This window comes from Pempheris klunzingeri, chromosome 6 (assembly GCF_042242105.1).
Source record: "Pempheris klunzingeri isolate RE-2024b chromosome 6, fPemKlu1.hap1, whole genome shotgun sequence".
NCBI classification, from domain to species: Eukaryota; Metazoa; Chordata; class Actinopteri; order Acropomatiformes; family Pempheridae; genus Pempheris; species Pempheris klunzingeri.
Window position 1 is genome coordinate 20,324,883 of NC_092017.1, and position 16,722 is coordinate 20,341,604.

Sequence of the window (16,722 nt, forward strand, 5' to 3'; positions counted from 1 at the left end):
AGCGGCTTTGAATCTCCTGTATACTGGGTCATGTGTTTTAAAAAGTTTTTATCGTCAGAAATTGAGAAGAAGTAAGAAGAAAAGAAGAAGAAATATCCAACAAATATAAAACACTAGAATATTCTATCAAATAAGATTTATTTTCTAAAATAAAATTACATTTGTTGTGTCTCATATTTCTCTAATATTCATTGTAACAGCATTTTGAAATATTTAACCTTGTCCAGAACAGCAATATTAATATTCATAAGGAAAAGAAACCATCTGACACAAAAACACTTCACACAAAGAAAAACATTTTTTAAAACAAAAAGCATTCACAAACTTATTCAAAACACAGCCATCTATTTCCTGTATTTTGTTTTTAGTCTTCCGTGACTAAACTGACAGGAAAGTGCTACAATTACACACGATATCAACCTAATAAACAGCCTAACGTACAATTTAACCAATCTAGAATCATTAAAATGACATGAAAATTAACCTCTTATAAAAATGCTTATCACGTCAGTACATAACTCAAGTGCTTGCTGATGAAAATCTTCCTTAACTGGATTCTCAGAATTGAGGTATTTTATCAGTTATGTAGTTATTCAGGACATTATTCAGGTGGTTGGGCTTGGATTGGGGTGGATATAGGAGACACCACCTACCTGGCCCCAAACAGAGGAAACAGGATGCCGGAGTTTCGCAGAGAGAGAGGAGAAACCGGTAAACCTGGACAACAGAATGAAACACGTAATTATGAATACCAACACAAACATTACTATTAGCATATGTGTGAAAGACCTTGATCATTAAATTTTCAAAGTTAACTGATGTATGCTAATCATCAGTGTCACTGAACAAATCCTCACTGGTGACCAACTGCACTGTTGTGAGCTCAGCTGTGATTCACAGTACTTCCTAGTATAAAGTAAAAACACAGAGTCCGTAACTTATATTCTAGAAATATCTTTGTTATAGTTTATAGAAATTCTTATAAACAGCCTGACAACAATCAATTAATGAAAGAAAAAAAAAAAAAAATCCAGTGTCTGTGGCTCTCACAGTCACTTCATTCGGACCATATGAACTTATCAGACAGCTGACCTGAACTGAGTTTCTGTCCGTGTACTCCTTACGCACAACACGAGTCTTCCACCAAGGCTAAAGCTTAGCAGCTAGTTTTATACATCCACGGACGAGGCAGAAAAAGTGCTGAAGTACAAGAAGGAGCCGCCACGCTCAGACAGTCTGTCACTTAGCGAGCCAACAGCACAAAGCACACCGTCTGAGCCCAGTGAGCAGCAACCGGGACCAAAGCTGACGGCTATTTCGCTTTGTTTGGATAATTTTAGCATTTAACCAATTTAGTTTATTTCTTAGACTGAAAAAGCTAAGAGCAGCAGCTTTGTTTAGTTTTCCACCTCTAACTACCTTTCTAATGAATATTACAACACATTCAAAAGTCACATAAATACTTAGTCTCAATATAGTGAGAAATAAATCCATTATGATTTGTTAAATGACTATATCATAAATAACAATTGACCCTCAGTGTTTACATTCTTGGTTGATAGAATCATTTCACTCTTTCATTTTCAGTCATTTTACTTTGTGAACCTTATTCCATGATGCCCGTGTTATTTCTTTTTTTCCCTGCTGTCCTCTATCTGTATTGTTATTATGGGTGCTGTTATTATCCGATGTCCTTCTGTGAAGCACTTTGTAACCTTGTTAAGCGCTACATAAATAAATTATCATTATGACTGTCGGAACAAAGACTTCTGTAGCAAACCCCAATCACTTCTCCATCATTTAGCTTTGCCCCCATAACACCTAATGGGCCATTTTAATTAAGTCGTAGGCTATTAATGAGTCCTGCGAAGCCCTGACTGTGACTTGTGGTGAGGACACTTGAACACAACAGCAGCAAGGTAAGAACTTCAACCACTGGAGGTCAGCAAAAGCAAGATCCTCAGCTGGTGGCAAGTTACTCTGAGCTTGGAGCTTCTTTCTCTTAATCAAAAAAACTAAAACTAAATAAGTAAATTAAATCCTGAAAAATTGACATTTTAAGTTCTGCTCCATATTCTGCAGAGTCCACACAGTGTTTTCTCTGAGAAGAAGCTCAACAACAGGCTGAGAACTGACCCTTTCGTACACAACAAAAATGCTGAGCAAACAAACTCAGCTGTAGGTGCAGTAAGAGAGATACAAGAGAATAGCGACAAGGGACAAGTGCCGACTTTGCATTTGCAAGTGATTGTATAGAGTTTTTCTTATTTGAGTCAAATTTCTGCAATGTCAGGTTTCCGAGGGAAGTCAGCATAAAAGTCTCAGGGCATGCTGGGGGACAAAATAAAGGAATGAGATGCAAGTGTGAAGGGGAAGAATTGCTATCAACCATAGGGAATATTGTCAGCAGATTGTCAAATTGTGGTTTCCGTACATAGTCACACATTTCACACATTTTCAGAACGAACACACACACACACACACCTTATCTTCTAATCTGCCATGTACTAATTCTTGTTTCCATCTTGTTTTTATCTCTATTTGTGCAGCTGTGTAAAGCACTTTGTAACGCTATAGTTGACAAAAACTGATTTATAGATAAATCTGCCTTGACCCACTTTGGTTAGCTTTTTTCCTTAAAAACGGTGGAAGCGTGGTGGAGCATCAGTGTATCGATATCAGGACAAATGCAATGCAATGAAAGTGGCTTGTTGGGTCAAATAGCTCTGGTAACAGGTCTAATTGAATCTGTGTCAGGTTCTCAGTGCAGGTACATCCACCACTGCAAGAGGCAGGATGGAAATCAATACATCCTCTCTGCACCCATGGACACAGTCTAATTTCATTGAAGGCTTCTCTCTCTCTCTTTCTCTGTGTACATGTGCAGGTTAATGAAGGTCATTGTATAATCCTATTAGAAAATGAGTGTGTGTGTGTGTGTGTGTGTGCATGAGAGAAGACAAGCCTTTGTGTGTACATTAGGACTTTTGTTCCACTGTGTTTTCTTTCTCCAGTTTGGATTAAATGGTTAAAGCTCTGTGAAATGACTTTAAAAACTGAATATTTATATTTTTACCATGTACCAAAGCATTTCACTCAGATTAACCCTTTAGAATTCCCTATTCTAATCTATTGGATAGACCAGTACCACACATTTGTGGTGGTGCAATTTAAAAAAATGCACCACCACACAGGAAAACTACATTTGTGTGATATAGCTTTATCATGATATAACTTACTAACACAATAAATCAAACTGACTAATTACTATTCAACAAAAGATAAAATATTTATTTATATGAATTTGTTGTGGTTACTCACTTTGAATCTTAATAATTTATACTGGATTCAGTCATCCTGACTAACGTGTACATTGTGTACTTTTCTCAAAAAATATATCGGCATGCGTGTAAATGTACCCTGGCCCAGGTCAGGGGTGTGGAGGCTCAGGGTCCTCAGGATCGGAGGTGGCCTGACCAACAAGGGGGCAGCAACCTTGGGCAGGTGCTGATCCTCTTCTGGACAGCGGAAGCTGGTATTGATGCTGGATGGAGTTGGTAGAGGAGTCGTGCTCAGTGTCTGAGAACAGAATAATTCTTTAATGAAGTTAAAACAGCAAAGTGCTTTACAAAAAGCATAAATCCATCCACATTCTGCTTCCATAAATCCAAACACAGCTGTTGTCTTCTTACATTAAGATCAGCTTTACAGTGAGCTGGGATTGTCTTGGTCTGGATCAAATCTGGAGGCGCAGGAGAGCTGGAGGGGTTGGTGGGAGGCGATTCGTTGGTCGAAGCAGAGCTGAGGGTTTGGCTATTTAGCAGAGCATTGAACAGGTTGGCACCCCGACCCTGAAAGAGACACTGCAATAAACAAGACTTGTGTAGTTCAGTTTTTTTCTTAAACATAAACTCTTTCTGTCCACATACAGCATCATCTGCAATTATCGATCTTCCCCACTTTTGGTGATTTCAGTGGTACCCTACAGGTAGGTTAAGATAAACATTGATAAGTTATTAAAACAAGGCTCCAATTACCAAAATGTTGAATGATTGTAAGTATAAATTGTTTTTTTTAACAGTTTATTTATGTTAATGGGAGTGGTGGTGTGGATGTAGACAAGATCAGTGTAAGGTGGTCATACCTGGATGTGGGGGCTCAGCTCATTGTCCTCAATAAACTCCAGTGCAGGCAGCTCTTCCTCTTCAACCTGAGACACAAGAAACTTTCTGTTTCCTTCATACTTCATTAATACAGTACAGTAATCGATGACTATTCGAATAGTTCACCCTCCCAGCAGCCTCTGTAGTTCATTCCAATTTTGCTACACTGTTTTTATTATCAGCCAATTTTTTTTTGCTTTATTGCTGAAACACACAACACAAATTATACTTTAAAATTAGCTGATTTGTTTTTAACTATTTAACCAATATTCAAATATTTGAACTTCATGGCCCATCCCTAACATAGATTAACAGTAGAGGGAGATACAGTGGGTATCTTTCAGACTTAATAGGCGACAGTGATTAATGGTTCAGCCTTAACCATTAACACATAAAGGTCATTATTCAGAGCAGACAGCTGCAGCTATGTGAGGAATAACAGTGTTTACATTTGCTCAAAGTTTTGAAAAATCATCTGCTGGACACACATTTCATGTGAAGCATGGCTCAAGTTGGCTTTAAGTTTGATATTAACCCGCTGGGATTCAGTCTAACATCAGCTCCATGTTGACAGGATCAATAAATCACTTCAGAGGATTATTTAAGAGAGGAACTAGAGAACACATTGTGCCACTCCACCTGGTCTGTGTAGCCTCACTAATATCACACTTCAGAAGTAGCGACACAATAACAGCTTCACTACCTACCGGATGGAGAGTAGCTCTTGGTCTGTCTAATAAGACAGCTATGAAAGCACAACTGACTGAGCTAGACTACCTGCTTCTAGTCAGTGTTAAGATAGCCTGCAGTCATGACACCGCAAACAATCATATTTCAAAAACAGTTTCTGAAGCTGCTTTGTTCTGTAACTGGTCAGTCAACAGGCGGATTGCTTTACGCATGATTTATTGTTGCCTTATTCTGAGCGTTTCCTTAATCATACAACTATTCTACCATTATTGCTCAGTGTAGCTGCACCTCTGCTTGTAAAAGTGTATTTTCATTTCATCCTTTTGCCTTCAACTTTTATTCAATATGCAAATAAATTAAACAATACACAAAAAAAACCTCCTTTTCCATATGTTCAGTTTGACAACCGTCCACTTAGAGAGACACAGTCTTGTAATCCCATATCCATTAAACAGCCAACTGATAAGCTGTCACTTTATTTACTGGCCAACAGCAGTTTTGACCCTCTGAACAGTGTGACTGTACATTAAGTACCACTGGGCTACATCCCCCCCTTCTGCACGTGGATGTGTGCATTTGATGCAAGTGTGTACATGCCAGTGTGAGTTGAGGGTGTGTGGTGCTGCAGGGGGCCTGCAGCACTGACAGTATGGCTGGTAAGATAAGAGCTATGGGCAATGGGGAGTAAAAGCTTTACAGCAACATTAAAAGACTTGGTGAGAAAGAGGATGTAAGAGGGAGAGAAAAGACAAAGAGAGTGCGCTCATAGATAAGAAACAATTGAAACATAGAGCTGCAAATCCACCGCAAACATCCAAGTAACCCAGTACTGACATTAATGCTTTGTTTGACTGCGCTGCGGCCTCAAAGAGTTTTACACCAAACAGAGGCAGATACCTCCGTGTAGGTGTGTGTGTGCCTGGAGTACCTTTGGTGAAGCCGACATGGACTGTTCAAGCATGTTTGCTGGATTGGAGGAAGTAGCCTTCTCTTCAACTTCTGGCAGGTCAACCATACCATCCCCCAGGTAGAGACTCAGTGGGTTGACCTCAACACAAAGCTAAGGAGAAAAAAAGAAGTTATCAATAAGTGGGTGTATAGACCAAGTTTAAATATATACAAACTGTATTTCAATATTCTACCCCATACCATGGCCACATAGTCAGGAATTAACTCATAACTTAGCTGAATTAAAAATATTTATCCAGTCAGCTACTCTGTACTTGTTATTATCTGGTACAGATCTAATGTAATGACTTTGTGTGGTGGGTTAAACCTTGACTACATGCACAGATGGGTGACATGTGCTGGTTATGGGTATATGGTTAATATATATTAAAAGACACCTGTCAGCCAGCCAGTTATTATGGCCATGGTACAAATAAGTTTGTTTGTGTGTGGCTCACTGCTGCACTGGCTGCCGGGCTGCATGCTGTCCCATGGCCCTGGCTCATCAGGACAGTGTGGACGTAGATGTCATTATTGGTATGAGTGTCACACAGGTAGAGCTGCAACACGTCTCCGGCGTAACAATCCAAAGCGCCCACAAGGGTGCGATCAGAGCACAGTTTCTGAAAAGAAGCTGTGGCCTCAGCAGTCCAACTACTCTGCAAGAGGCAAACCACAGCAAACATATTCATGAAAGTGCATGGTAACAGAACATTTTGTAACATCTACAAAGTTTGAATTTATCAAAAATTTTGTTTATCAAAAAAACTGAGCAGCTGTAAGTAGCAAGACAAAAGTACAAAACGCAAAAAAAGGAAAATAATCCAACAGTTGTGGGTTTTACAAATAACCTGTCAAACCAAAAGCAAATATATTAGATCAGACTTACAGTGGTGGGTTTAATTCCTGCAAGTGATGAAAGAACAGCTTGTGCTGGAAGGGCCGAATAACATGACCTGAGAAACAGAGAGATGAACTGTAGAGAGCACAACAAAACCCACACACTGATCAGTATAGTAGCAGTAAAGCTAGCAGTAGTTGTTTAACTGCTTAAATGAGATGCCCCTACTTGAGGAACTTGAGGTTGGTGGTCTGTACCACGGTCATGTCGCCATAGTCGACATAGTACACCTTGACCTGAGTGGCGCTGATGATCTGATGGATCACCACACGGTAGAACCACATTCCTTTGGGTGACACACAGCAGACCTGACCCCGTCGGACAAATCGCTCAGGGAGGCGATAGCGTTCTGACACCTCAGGACAGGTGTAACATCGCCTAAAGAAAAGCAGAGAGGAGGAGAGAAAATATTGTCAAAGAGAAGCATTAGGGGGCTCTAAATGTAATGTAACAGTTGAAGACAGTGTTGATGTGTTGACTACATTTTGTGAGGTTTTAAAATACAACAGTACCAGCCTCAACTATACTGATGCTCTTTGTGTTTGTTGTTATGCCATCTTCCAGACAATCTTTTGACTTCTTTCAAATAACTGTCAATAATTTCAAATAATTGACACAATTAATAAATGTTTTACACTTCAAAACTCATGTTGGTGAAGCTAAATGACCATGTGTATTTTGGCTCATGTAATAGTTAGCCACACTTCTAGAAAGTGCATAAATGTACTGCCCATCAGATAGAACTATGTGCTTTGACTTTGAGTGTGCCTGGCAAATACAGAGGGACATTGGGCATCACATTACTGATTATACCACACCTCAAAAGGGGAGCCCTAATGGTGCGGCTGGCAGAAAGGTACAGAAAGTGTTAGTAGATAATCTTTTGACTCTTTTGACCACCTCATCTCAATCATCATGGCCTCCATAGCTTCGGCCTCTTCACTTTCGCTGAAGCGGATGTGGAAATAACCAGGCGACTCCACTTGTTCAACCAGGACTTCTACCAGCTCTCGAGCACTATGACGTGTCGGCTGTTTGAGACGTTGACTCTGCAGGGCATCCAAGGGAATCGCAGGGCTGGAATGCACCTGAATGGCAGGGTAGATCTCAGGCTTCTATGGGCGGACACATAAAAAGCAAAGTCAGAACGGTACACAGTACACAGCAGTGTAGGGCTGACACCCTCTGGTCGATTAGTTGGTTGATATGCTCTTGCCGGGCCAAATTCTCATTGGTCAGACACTTGCTGGTGTTCCTCTCATAAGGAGAAAGGACTTCTTAATCAATTATTCTTGTGCAGCTATTACGCTGCAATACTGTAATTCATCACCAGTGGAGGACTGGCGATGGCAACATTTTGATTTGGGTCTCTCTCTTACAGACTGGCTTTAGAACCTAGTGTGGTAAAATAATGATTAAACAGTGTTGTCAAACCATTTCTTGGGACTTGGAATTGTTGCTGGCTTCCGGTTCCTCGGCCATATCGTCTGCTGTGATATTGTCATCATTTCCTTCTTCTTTGCCTTCCCAAGGAGACTCTCCACTGCTGAAGTAGTAGCTCATAAATGGCAGCTTCACACCTTTACTAAAACTGTCAGTCACCTGTGAGTCTAGAAAAGAAAAAGAAAAGCCAAATATATTTCCTGCATAGTAATAAAGACAATGATTCACAAGAATGCTTTGTAATGTGATTTCTCAGACAAAACAAATAATTTTCACAGAAATATAGGTTAGTGTACATTTTGTACATCAAAACTAAATGAAATGATTAGTGTGATACCGACAGCTGATATTTGAACATATTCAAACACACACCTGATTGTGTATGGTCACTGTCCTGTATGTCCATGACTATGTAGTGTTGTTCATTGTCACTGCCCGCAGGTTTCAGGTGGAAAGTGTCACTCATGGCACTGACCAGTTCAGTAACACTGACAAAGCCGCTCTGCAGCAGCGGCAAGTCCTCACCAAAAAGCCTCTGCGGAACACAACACAACACGGGTGAGATTCCCAGTAAGGTCATCGCACATCTTTGAGGGAAGCAAATGCTTTTTATTTAGCTGGATCTGGAACGACCAAGCCCATGAATAATTTGTATTGAACTCTCATGTGACACCATAAATGCAAACAGAAGCACTGCATGACTATTTATTTGTTTTACTATTATTTTTTTACCTTGTACTCGGTAGGCAGATCATGCACTGATAATCCGCCTGTGGTCTGACCTACAACCTGCAGAAAGCCATGGACATACGAAGGGTTTAATTACAAGACTTGTAATCTTGTGTCTTGGTTATCCTCTGTGCCAAAATAATTCTTGCCATGAAAGCAAAACATATTGGAGGTTTGTAGTCACTAGAGACACTAAGACATCTGCTTATAAACTAGCAGGAAGTCTGACCTTTCGTAGCTTGTCCTTCAGCTCCTGACTAATGGTGCCAGCGACTCCATTCTCCAGGATTTGCTGGCGAAGCTCCTCTTCAAGCTGATGTAGTAATTTAAGTCATAAAACAACAATTGTAAAACAATTGTACTTAAAATAAATAACCATACAAATTTTTTTTTTCTACAGTCCTTTATGATGCAATTCAGTGATGCAGAAGTATCTGTTGTATTTCCTAGTTTATTTGGATCAATCACTTTCTGAATGCTTGAAGCTCAATGTTACCAAAACAAAAGCCTTTAGGTTGTAATTGTAACACACATTCTTGCCACACTAGTTTTCTGTAATTTGCCATTTAATAAAGTTTTTGTGTGTATCCACCTTATGTAGTACGGAATAAAGGAGTTGATTGATGCTCCTTCAAACAACTGTGTGTATCTTCTTCCCCCATTTAACGTTTTAAGTCTTGTTATGAGAACCAAGATGCAGGTGATTATGCTACATTTTCTTGTTTTGAATAAGTACAAACCCTGAGGACACGTTCTTGAAAGAGCTGACATTCCTGGCAGAGCTCTGGGTCCGCTTCCTGGTTCTTCTCAACCTTATCTGGTTTGTTACCGACAGCTGTTGACTCTTTATGGACAGGGCCCGAGGTAGTCTCAGTAGAAGGCTGGTTCAAAGGACTCTGCTTCGCTGGGACTTCAGCTGGGATAAATCACAAGAGTATTTCAAAAATTAAAATAACAAGGCAGCACTATGAGTGCTCAGTGCTTTTCTGTACAAATCTCCATTTAATATGAAGAGTAAATGTGTGTTAGTTTGTCATTACTGACTGATATGGGTGCAGGGTGATGGCTTGTACTGCTGTTGTATTTTACTGTGTTGCAGTGATCAGGAAGTCACCTGCTCCCCCTGGAGGGGATCACAACAGAAGTCATTTACGGTTACCTTTCCTATAGAACAGGTCTATACCTTGTTCTTTTATTAAACAAACTAAATAGCCTTATGTTATTTACATGACAGCAGGTCATTTCTGTCTCTACATGGTCGCGCGTTTACAATTCTCCTCTGCTCTCTGGAGTTCCGCCCCGATGCGCGCGCACGCATGCACGCACACACACTTCCACGCACACTCCCACCAGCGGACAGACAGTGTGCGTTGGAAAATATGTTGCATCAAGCCAAGCATAAATGCCAAAAGACGCTGGATATGGATTGCTTTTTGAAACACATTGTTGGAAGATGTTCAAATGTGTAAATGCATTAGTATGTCCAGAAACTGATGGATTTACCACCTGAGAGAACCCACTTCTCTAATAACACACCTGAGTGTCCTGCTGGTGTCTGAGCTCTGGTATCTGGCCCTTTGGAGACAGACTTGACAGTTCTAGGTGATTCTGACTTTATTGGTCCATGCCTCCTTGGTACAGTGGATGGGCTGAACAGTGTCTTGGGCAGCATATGTTCCCTCAGGGACAGAAGTGAGCCCAGCCTGCTCTGCTGGATAAGGACCAGGTCCGCTGCTGCCTCCAACATCTCTCCGGTGGAGTAGAAGCCGTAGTTGTGGACACGCAGCTGGTGGCTGAAGCACTGCAGGAAGGAGGACTCCAGGTCAGACAACCTGATTGGACCCTGAAAGAGCAGTCACATCGTTACTTGAAACAAGAATATTTTTCAGTAAAAGAGTTATATGTTTAGTTAGAGAAAACTAACATTATAAAAACATAAACAGAACAGTCAGTCAGGTCTCTACCTCTCTAATTTAAATGTGTGTTTAATTAGTGACACAATGAGGCTAGAAAAAGCTGGAAATCAACAATTCTTCATATTTGTGCCATTTGAAGGGACAGACATACCTGGGAAAGTAGAATGCGGAGCTGGGCCCTCAGCTGGGCAGGGAGAGCTGGAGGAGCACGGCCTCTTCTTGGAAGGACCACAGAGGGGAACAGGTGACAGTACCTGGGCGAGAAGAAGCTGACGCCTCCCCTGCGGTTCTTCTTGTCGGATTTGGGTGCACGCTGCTTGGCTACCAGCTCTTCAATGTTTCGGGTAGCCTCGTTGCTCACAGCTGCAAAGGCGGACATGTAATGGTAAGAGCATGAAGTACAAGACCTTGTTCAAGTGTTTGATTGACAGATGACATCAAACATTACTATGCTTTTCTGGTTTTCCCCTCAATGCTGAACTGAAGCAGTATTTAAAAACAAATACACACTGCTCAAATGGGGGAAAAAAAAGGGACTCTACCCTTTAAGAATGGACTGCCATCTGCCCTGAAGTTAACTGTCACCACATCAGGCATCTCCTTCACCATATCCATGATGTTTCTGAAGCCCAGGGGTTTCAGGGGCATCGGATGCCCCAACGTGGCGACATAGTCTAGCCTCAGCTGCTCAGGGTCCAAACCCAGCTTAGATGAAATGAGCAAGGAACGAACATCCTTTTTCAGGTTTATCAAAACCTCTTCCTGGTTCATCTTGACTTCTGATATCTGGAAAAAAGAGCAAAAGAAGCAAATGGGTTAAAACACGTGGTTGGAACAGCAAAGAAGAGGAGAGAAGTCCAATGTTGACTCAGTCTTGTTGTCATAAATGTCTTGAAATTTCACAGAAGATAATACGGTTTGGTGTTGCACTAAATATTTATGTTTGAAATGAATACAAACACGAACACAAACGCCAGCAGAAGGTGGCAGTTGAGGTTATATTACAGCCTGTTCGCAGTCGGCCATCTTTGATCGTTACCTCACAACACTTGTACAGCAGTTTGATGTCATTACAGGCCCGTAAAAACCTTCTTGAAATAACACACCCACACTGTAAGAAAGACTAACATCTAGCGACTAAACACCAACTTTTACACCGCCATTTACACACGACTCAACTATTTAGCTCAAAGATGAACGCCATTTTGCAGGACAGAGAAGCTCGAGGTTAACGTTGGATGCCGCTGCAGCAATTCGGATTAAGTTTGTTTTTTTTAAATAACTCACTAAACAGTGTTTGTAAGTGCAAATACGGACTAAAAAAAAACTGAGGACATTACTTTACCCCGAGTCTTCAGTATCTTTTCCGCACCCTTCCACGGTGATGCCCGCCCCTCAGGTCTCCTTCACCTCCAGACCTGTTGCAAACACACCGCACTACCTGTTGCTACGTTGACAACGTTGTTGTCAACAGGTAAATTATTTTCGCCAAAACTTCAGGTTAAAATAAATTAAAACACACAGCCGTTTCTTTTAGCGTTAGTTTTGCTGGCTCTGTGGCTAATAACTAACCTGGTCAGAGCGTTACTGTTACAGCACCGCGAACAAAGATCGTTTATTGTTAACGCGATGATGATTTTCTCGGAAGAAAAAAGCGACGTGTGTGTCGTCGCTAATTTTCTGGTCAGTTTCGTTACAGTAAAATTGTGCGTTTGAGCCGAAGGGATGAAAATGTATGAAGAAAAACAGAATTTTATGAATCCCCATAGCAGCAGCTACTCTTCCTGGGGTCAGCACAGTTTACTGACAGTACAAAAATACACATTCACACTACTCATCACAATACACTGACACACTGTAAAAAAAATAAAACAGAGGAGTTAATACAATCTAAATAACACCAGCACAAAATGTGCTAAATATGGTTGATACATTGTAAAATTAGCTTGTATATATCAGGACAATGTTCCTCACACACAGTATTTCACATTGCAGGCTATTTTGAATTATGTGCCATGTTTCATCACATGGCCCTGGACTTCAGACCACCAGGAACTTGGCCCCTGGTTCAGCCGTGACTGCTTGATCAGAGGACCCTTTGCCTGGTTTGCACGCAGTTAGATTCAAGAACATGTAGGCCATGGAATTCATTTTAATTAAGGATTCATTAGGGAGGATACTGTGGGTCTTATACTGTAAAAACAGAGGAAAAACCACATCAGCTCTTTGGAACGGAGAGGCCTGAGTCTGCAAATTCCCATTTGAAGACACATTGTCACTCCCTGAGCACCATTGACACACTGTTTCCCAATAGTAAAATCTGAATGCTGGACTACAAAAAAAATAAACTCTCAGCATGGTACTGGTTTAATCAGAGAAGAAATGCAATTCAAACAAATGGACCCAGAGACGGACAAATACAGATGTTTAAATGGTTTTGATCCAAGATGGAGAGAGATGGTCTTTTTTTTGCTTGTCAAGTGTTGACCTGTACATGTACATGAGAACTCATCATTATTACGGTATCATGATGTTTTTCATATTATTATCTGAGCATTTTCTTTTATTTAAGTTTGCTCATCTTGAATATCATGCTCACAAAAGTTCCCTGGCCTGAAATTATTTGATAAACAGAGTGGGTGGTAATTGGCCCTCCCACTGCTGCTGCTCCTACTCCCTCATTCATCCCAGCAGCCACCACGCACGTCTTTGCTTTTTACTGCAGAGCCTCCAGCTGGGATGGAGAGGTCCTCTAACGTCACCCACAGCCACCCTCCAAAACCCAGAACGATGCCCAGGAAGGAGAGGGAGAGGGGAGCCATGGTGCCTCCCAGAAGTCACAAGCAAAGGCCATCGAGGGCGGGCCGGGTGCCCGAGGCATCATCGGTGAAGAAAGAGAGGCAACAGAAGGAGAAGCCAGAGACAAATGAGGTGAAGGTGGAGCAGGAGATAGATGTGAAGGTGAAATCCACTGTGGTGGACATAGACAGCGTGAGAGAGGACGAGGTCAAGGAGGAGAACCTGGGGCTCCTGGAAACAGCGGAGCAGGAGGACGGTAAGTCAAATCCTGAGGAAAAGCCTGTGTATGCAGTGGATGTTTAGTTTTGTATTGTTCTAAGAAATATATAATCCTGTGACCTGAGTTTTCTTTATTTTAAATTTCTTGATGCATACATTCGAAATAAATTACAGAAAAAAATACTAGTCTAAATTCAGGAATGTGATAATACAAATAAATTCAGTCACAGCATTTTTAACATTAACAAAATAACTGAAGTAACTCTTAAGATGTCTTTCTATTTAAACTGATAATCTTGGTTGGATTTCCTCATACTAAGCACTTTGGATCTCTGCAGGTCTGAAGCGCAAAAACCTAGGTGTGTTTGAGTGGCTGCTGATGGTTTTCGTCTTGGTTCTGGTTCTCCTCTTCCTCCCCCTTTCCATCTGGTTCTGTGTCAAAGTATGTACTGCACCACTGACCCAACAGAAACCAAACACTGAGCAGTGATCTACGTAAAAAAAATGAGAGTAATGTCTTCAGCAGAAATTCTTTCAATGATAGAGAAGATGATGATGATATATATGTGTGTATATATATATATACACACACATACAGACTGAGTGATTTCTGTCATTTTGACTGACAGGTAGTGAGGGAGCATGAGAGAGCTGTGATCTTCAGACTGGGTCACCTTCTGCGTGGAAGACCCAGAGGACCAGGTTGTTGCTGTTGTTGTTATATTCATGCTCATCTGTCAGCTTAAAACCTTGAGTTTCTTTTTTTACTACATTAACGATGTGCCAAAAGAGTTGACTTGCCGTTTCTGAGGATGTGTGTCAGTGCTTTAGTTGCTGTTGCATTTTTGTTGGCTACAGAACCATGAAAAGTTTAGTTAAAAAAAAACCTGCATGTTTGGTAGCACACAAAAGTCAAAAAAGGTAAATAAAAAAAAAAACATACTTTATGTTAGAAATCCGTCTGTGGGTCAAATCTCTCTCCCCCGTTTCTCCAGGCCTTCTTTTCTACCTCCCAATCCTTGATGTGTGCCACAAGGTCGACATCCGACTGAAGATGATGAAGGTTCCTCTTCACACGGTACAGAATAATGAGCAAAAACACAACCATCAAATTCACATTTAACTCAATATGTAGAATGTGATTAAAATAATCAACTGAACTGATTAAATGAGCATACAGGAAGTCTTTCAGAGCTCATTAAGAGATCCACCGTATTTATCGTTGAAAGTGAGACTCCATCTTTGTTACACAGTGTTCCTCAACCTTTTAGGATGGCAAGTAAATGAGGTGTACCCCGCACCAGACAGTGACAATGGCTGAATTGCTCTCATACATCTGTACTCAGGTGGTGACGAAGGATTTGGTGAAGCTGGAGCTGAGTGCAGTGTGTTATTACCAGATAGAGAATGTGGCTCTTTGCAGCGCAGCCCTGTCCAGTCTGACCACAGTGCTGCAGACTCTGGTCCAGGCAGTGGTCAGAGACTCTCTCGCCCAGCACACATTCAGCCACATCCTGCAGCACAGGAGGAGGATCGGACAGCAGATACAAGCAGCCGTGGACTCTGTTGCCTGCCGCTGGGGCCTCAGGGTGGAGAGAGCAGATATGTAAGAGTGAAGATAAAAACTCCTGGTTGTCATTTGTTGTAATTTATCTTTGTATTAACCTTCCTAAGATGCTTCTATTTGACTTAGTGAGTAGCTACAGCTATTACTAAAAATCACAAAGGACATTACATCTTGTGGCAGCAGTGATTTGTTCAATACAAAGGGCAGGCACGACTTCTGTCTGTGTACAAAGGATTTTTCCCCTGCAGCGAAGAGGAATGTAGAGATTTGTAGTGTACTGTGATCTTCCTGCTGACCGGGCTTGTGTTTGATTTTCTGTCAGAGACGAGCTCAGCTTTCCTGTGGAGTTACAGCAGAGTCTGATGGCTGAGGCTGAGACCAAGAGACAACACCAGGCCAGAGTGAGCAACTATACCAGCTTTTTATAATCTAATGTTTAGTGTCTTTAGATTTTAATGCTTGTTTTGCATTTTAATGGTTCTGGCTCATTGATTTTTATTCAAATATGGCATTAAGTTAAAAATACAACAAACCCAGGAACTGTATTATTATCAGCATTACTATAAAACTTTATATAAACTTTTGGAAGATAGAACAGTAGAAAAGTAAGAAGCTGAACTATACTATATATAAGAACGCTGATAGAATTAGCATACATTTTGCATTCTCAGCAGCATTGTAAAGCAACCAGTCCTTCTCTCCTCTAGGTAAAAGCAGCAGAAGGAGAGAGAGACGCCTGGGAGGGTTTCAGGGCTTCCTTCCGTCACCTCCATCCTGCCCTGGTCCTTCCACTCCCCCCAGATCTCCTCAGCGTGACCCCTGACCTCTCATCCCTGCCACCCCCTCCTCCCCCTGCTGTGGAAGGAGAGGGAGATGTGACAGAGACAGACTCGCCAATGATGTGACAGGTTGTTAAATGTTTTTAATTGTTGAAATTTTCTAATTAATTAATTAACAAAAGTGAGTGTGAGCCAGGAATTCTCAGCGTAAAGTAGAGTCTCAGGAGATTTTGATCATGTTAAAAGCAACAGTGAAGTACAATTATGACGTAATTGTACCTGTTTTCTTGAGTGCTGTGGAATTTGAGTGGTTTACACAGGTGAGCTTTGACACTGAAGGGTCTTAGAGACTCTACTGTCGATAAAATGGACTTGTGTTGCAATATGACAATTCTCATGTCTTGAAAAGTTCCAGAAGAGTCTTTCTACAATGTGACATCTGCAGAAACTTTATTTTTTGGAAGGAAACAAAAAGACATAACAAGGTTAAGCAAAAGCACAGCAAGCCATCACATGAATGGTAACATTGTTGTATTCAGTTCAGTTCAGTTGTTTATTCTTGTGTTTT

The 16,722-nt window shown here is 41.1% G+C and overlaps 2 protein-coding genes across 2 annotated transcripts; one reads left to right on the top strand and one right to left on the bottom strand.

Annotated features, from left to right (window-relative positions):
- Nucleotides 1-649: 649 nt before the first annotated feature.
- Nucleotides 650-11,561, bottom strand: tdrd5 (tudor domain containing 5). Its single transcript, XM_070832427.1, has 17 exons — nucleotides 11,333-11,561; nucleotides 10,942-11,153; nucleotides 10,411-10,717; nucleotides 9,615-9,790; nucleotides 9,104-9,187; nucleotides 8,878-8,934; nucleotides 8,518-8,680; nucleotides 8,137-8,312; nucleotides 7,603-7,817; nucleotides 6,871-7,080; nucleotides 6,691-6,757; nucleotides 6,260-6,460; nucleotides 5,782-5,913; nucleotides 4,145-4,210; nucleotides 3,693-3,851; nucleotides 3,420-3,579; nucleotides 650-717 (listed from the first exon to the last, which is right to left on the bottom strand). The coding sequence occupies exons 1-17, from the start codon at nucleotides 11,559-11,561 to the stop codon at nucleotides 650-652; spliced, it is 2,682 nt and encodes an 893-aa protein (XP_070688528.1).
- Nucleotides 11,562-13,529: 1,968 nt separating this feature from the next.
- nphs2 (NPHS2 stomatin family member, podocin) lies at nucleotides 13,530-16,642 on the top strand. The gene is made up of 7 exons (XM_070832428.1): nucleotides 13,530-13,845; nucleotides 14,147-14,250; nucleotides 14,438-14,510; nucleotides 14,804-14,886; nucleotides 15,155-15,414; nucleotides 15,698-15,776; nucleotides 16,083-16,642. Exons 1-7 carry the CDS (start codon nucleotides 13,530-13,532, stop codon nucleotides 16,278-16,280), a joined length of 1,113 nt encoding a protein of 370 aa, XP_070688529.1. The 3' UTR covers nucleotides 16,281-16,642.
- The last annotated feature ends 80 nt before the right edge of the window (nucleotides 16,643-16,722 follow it).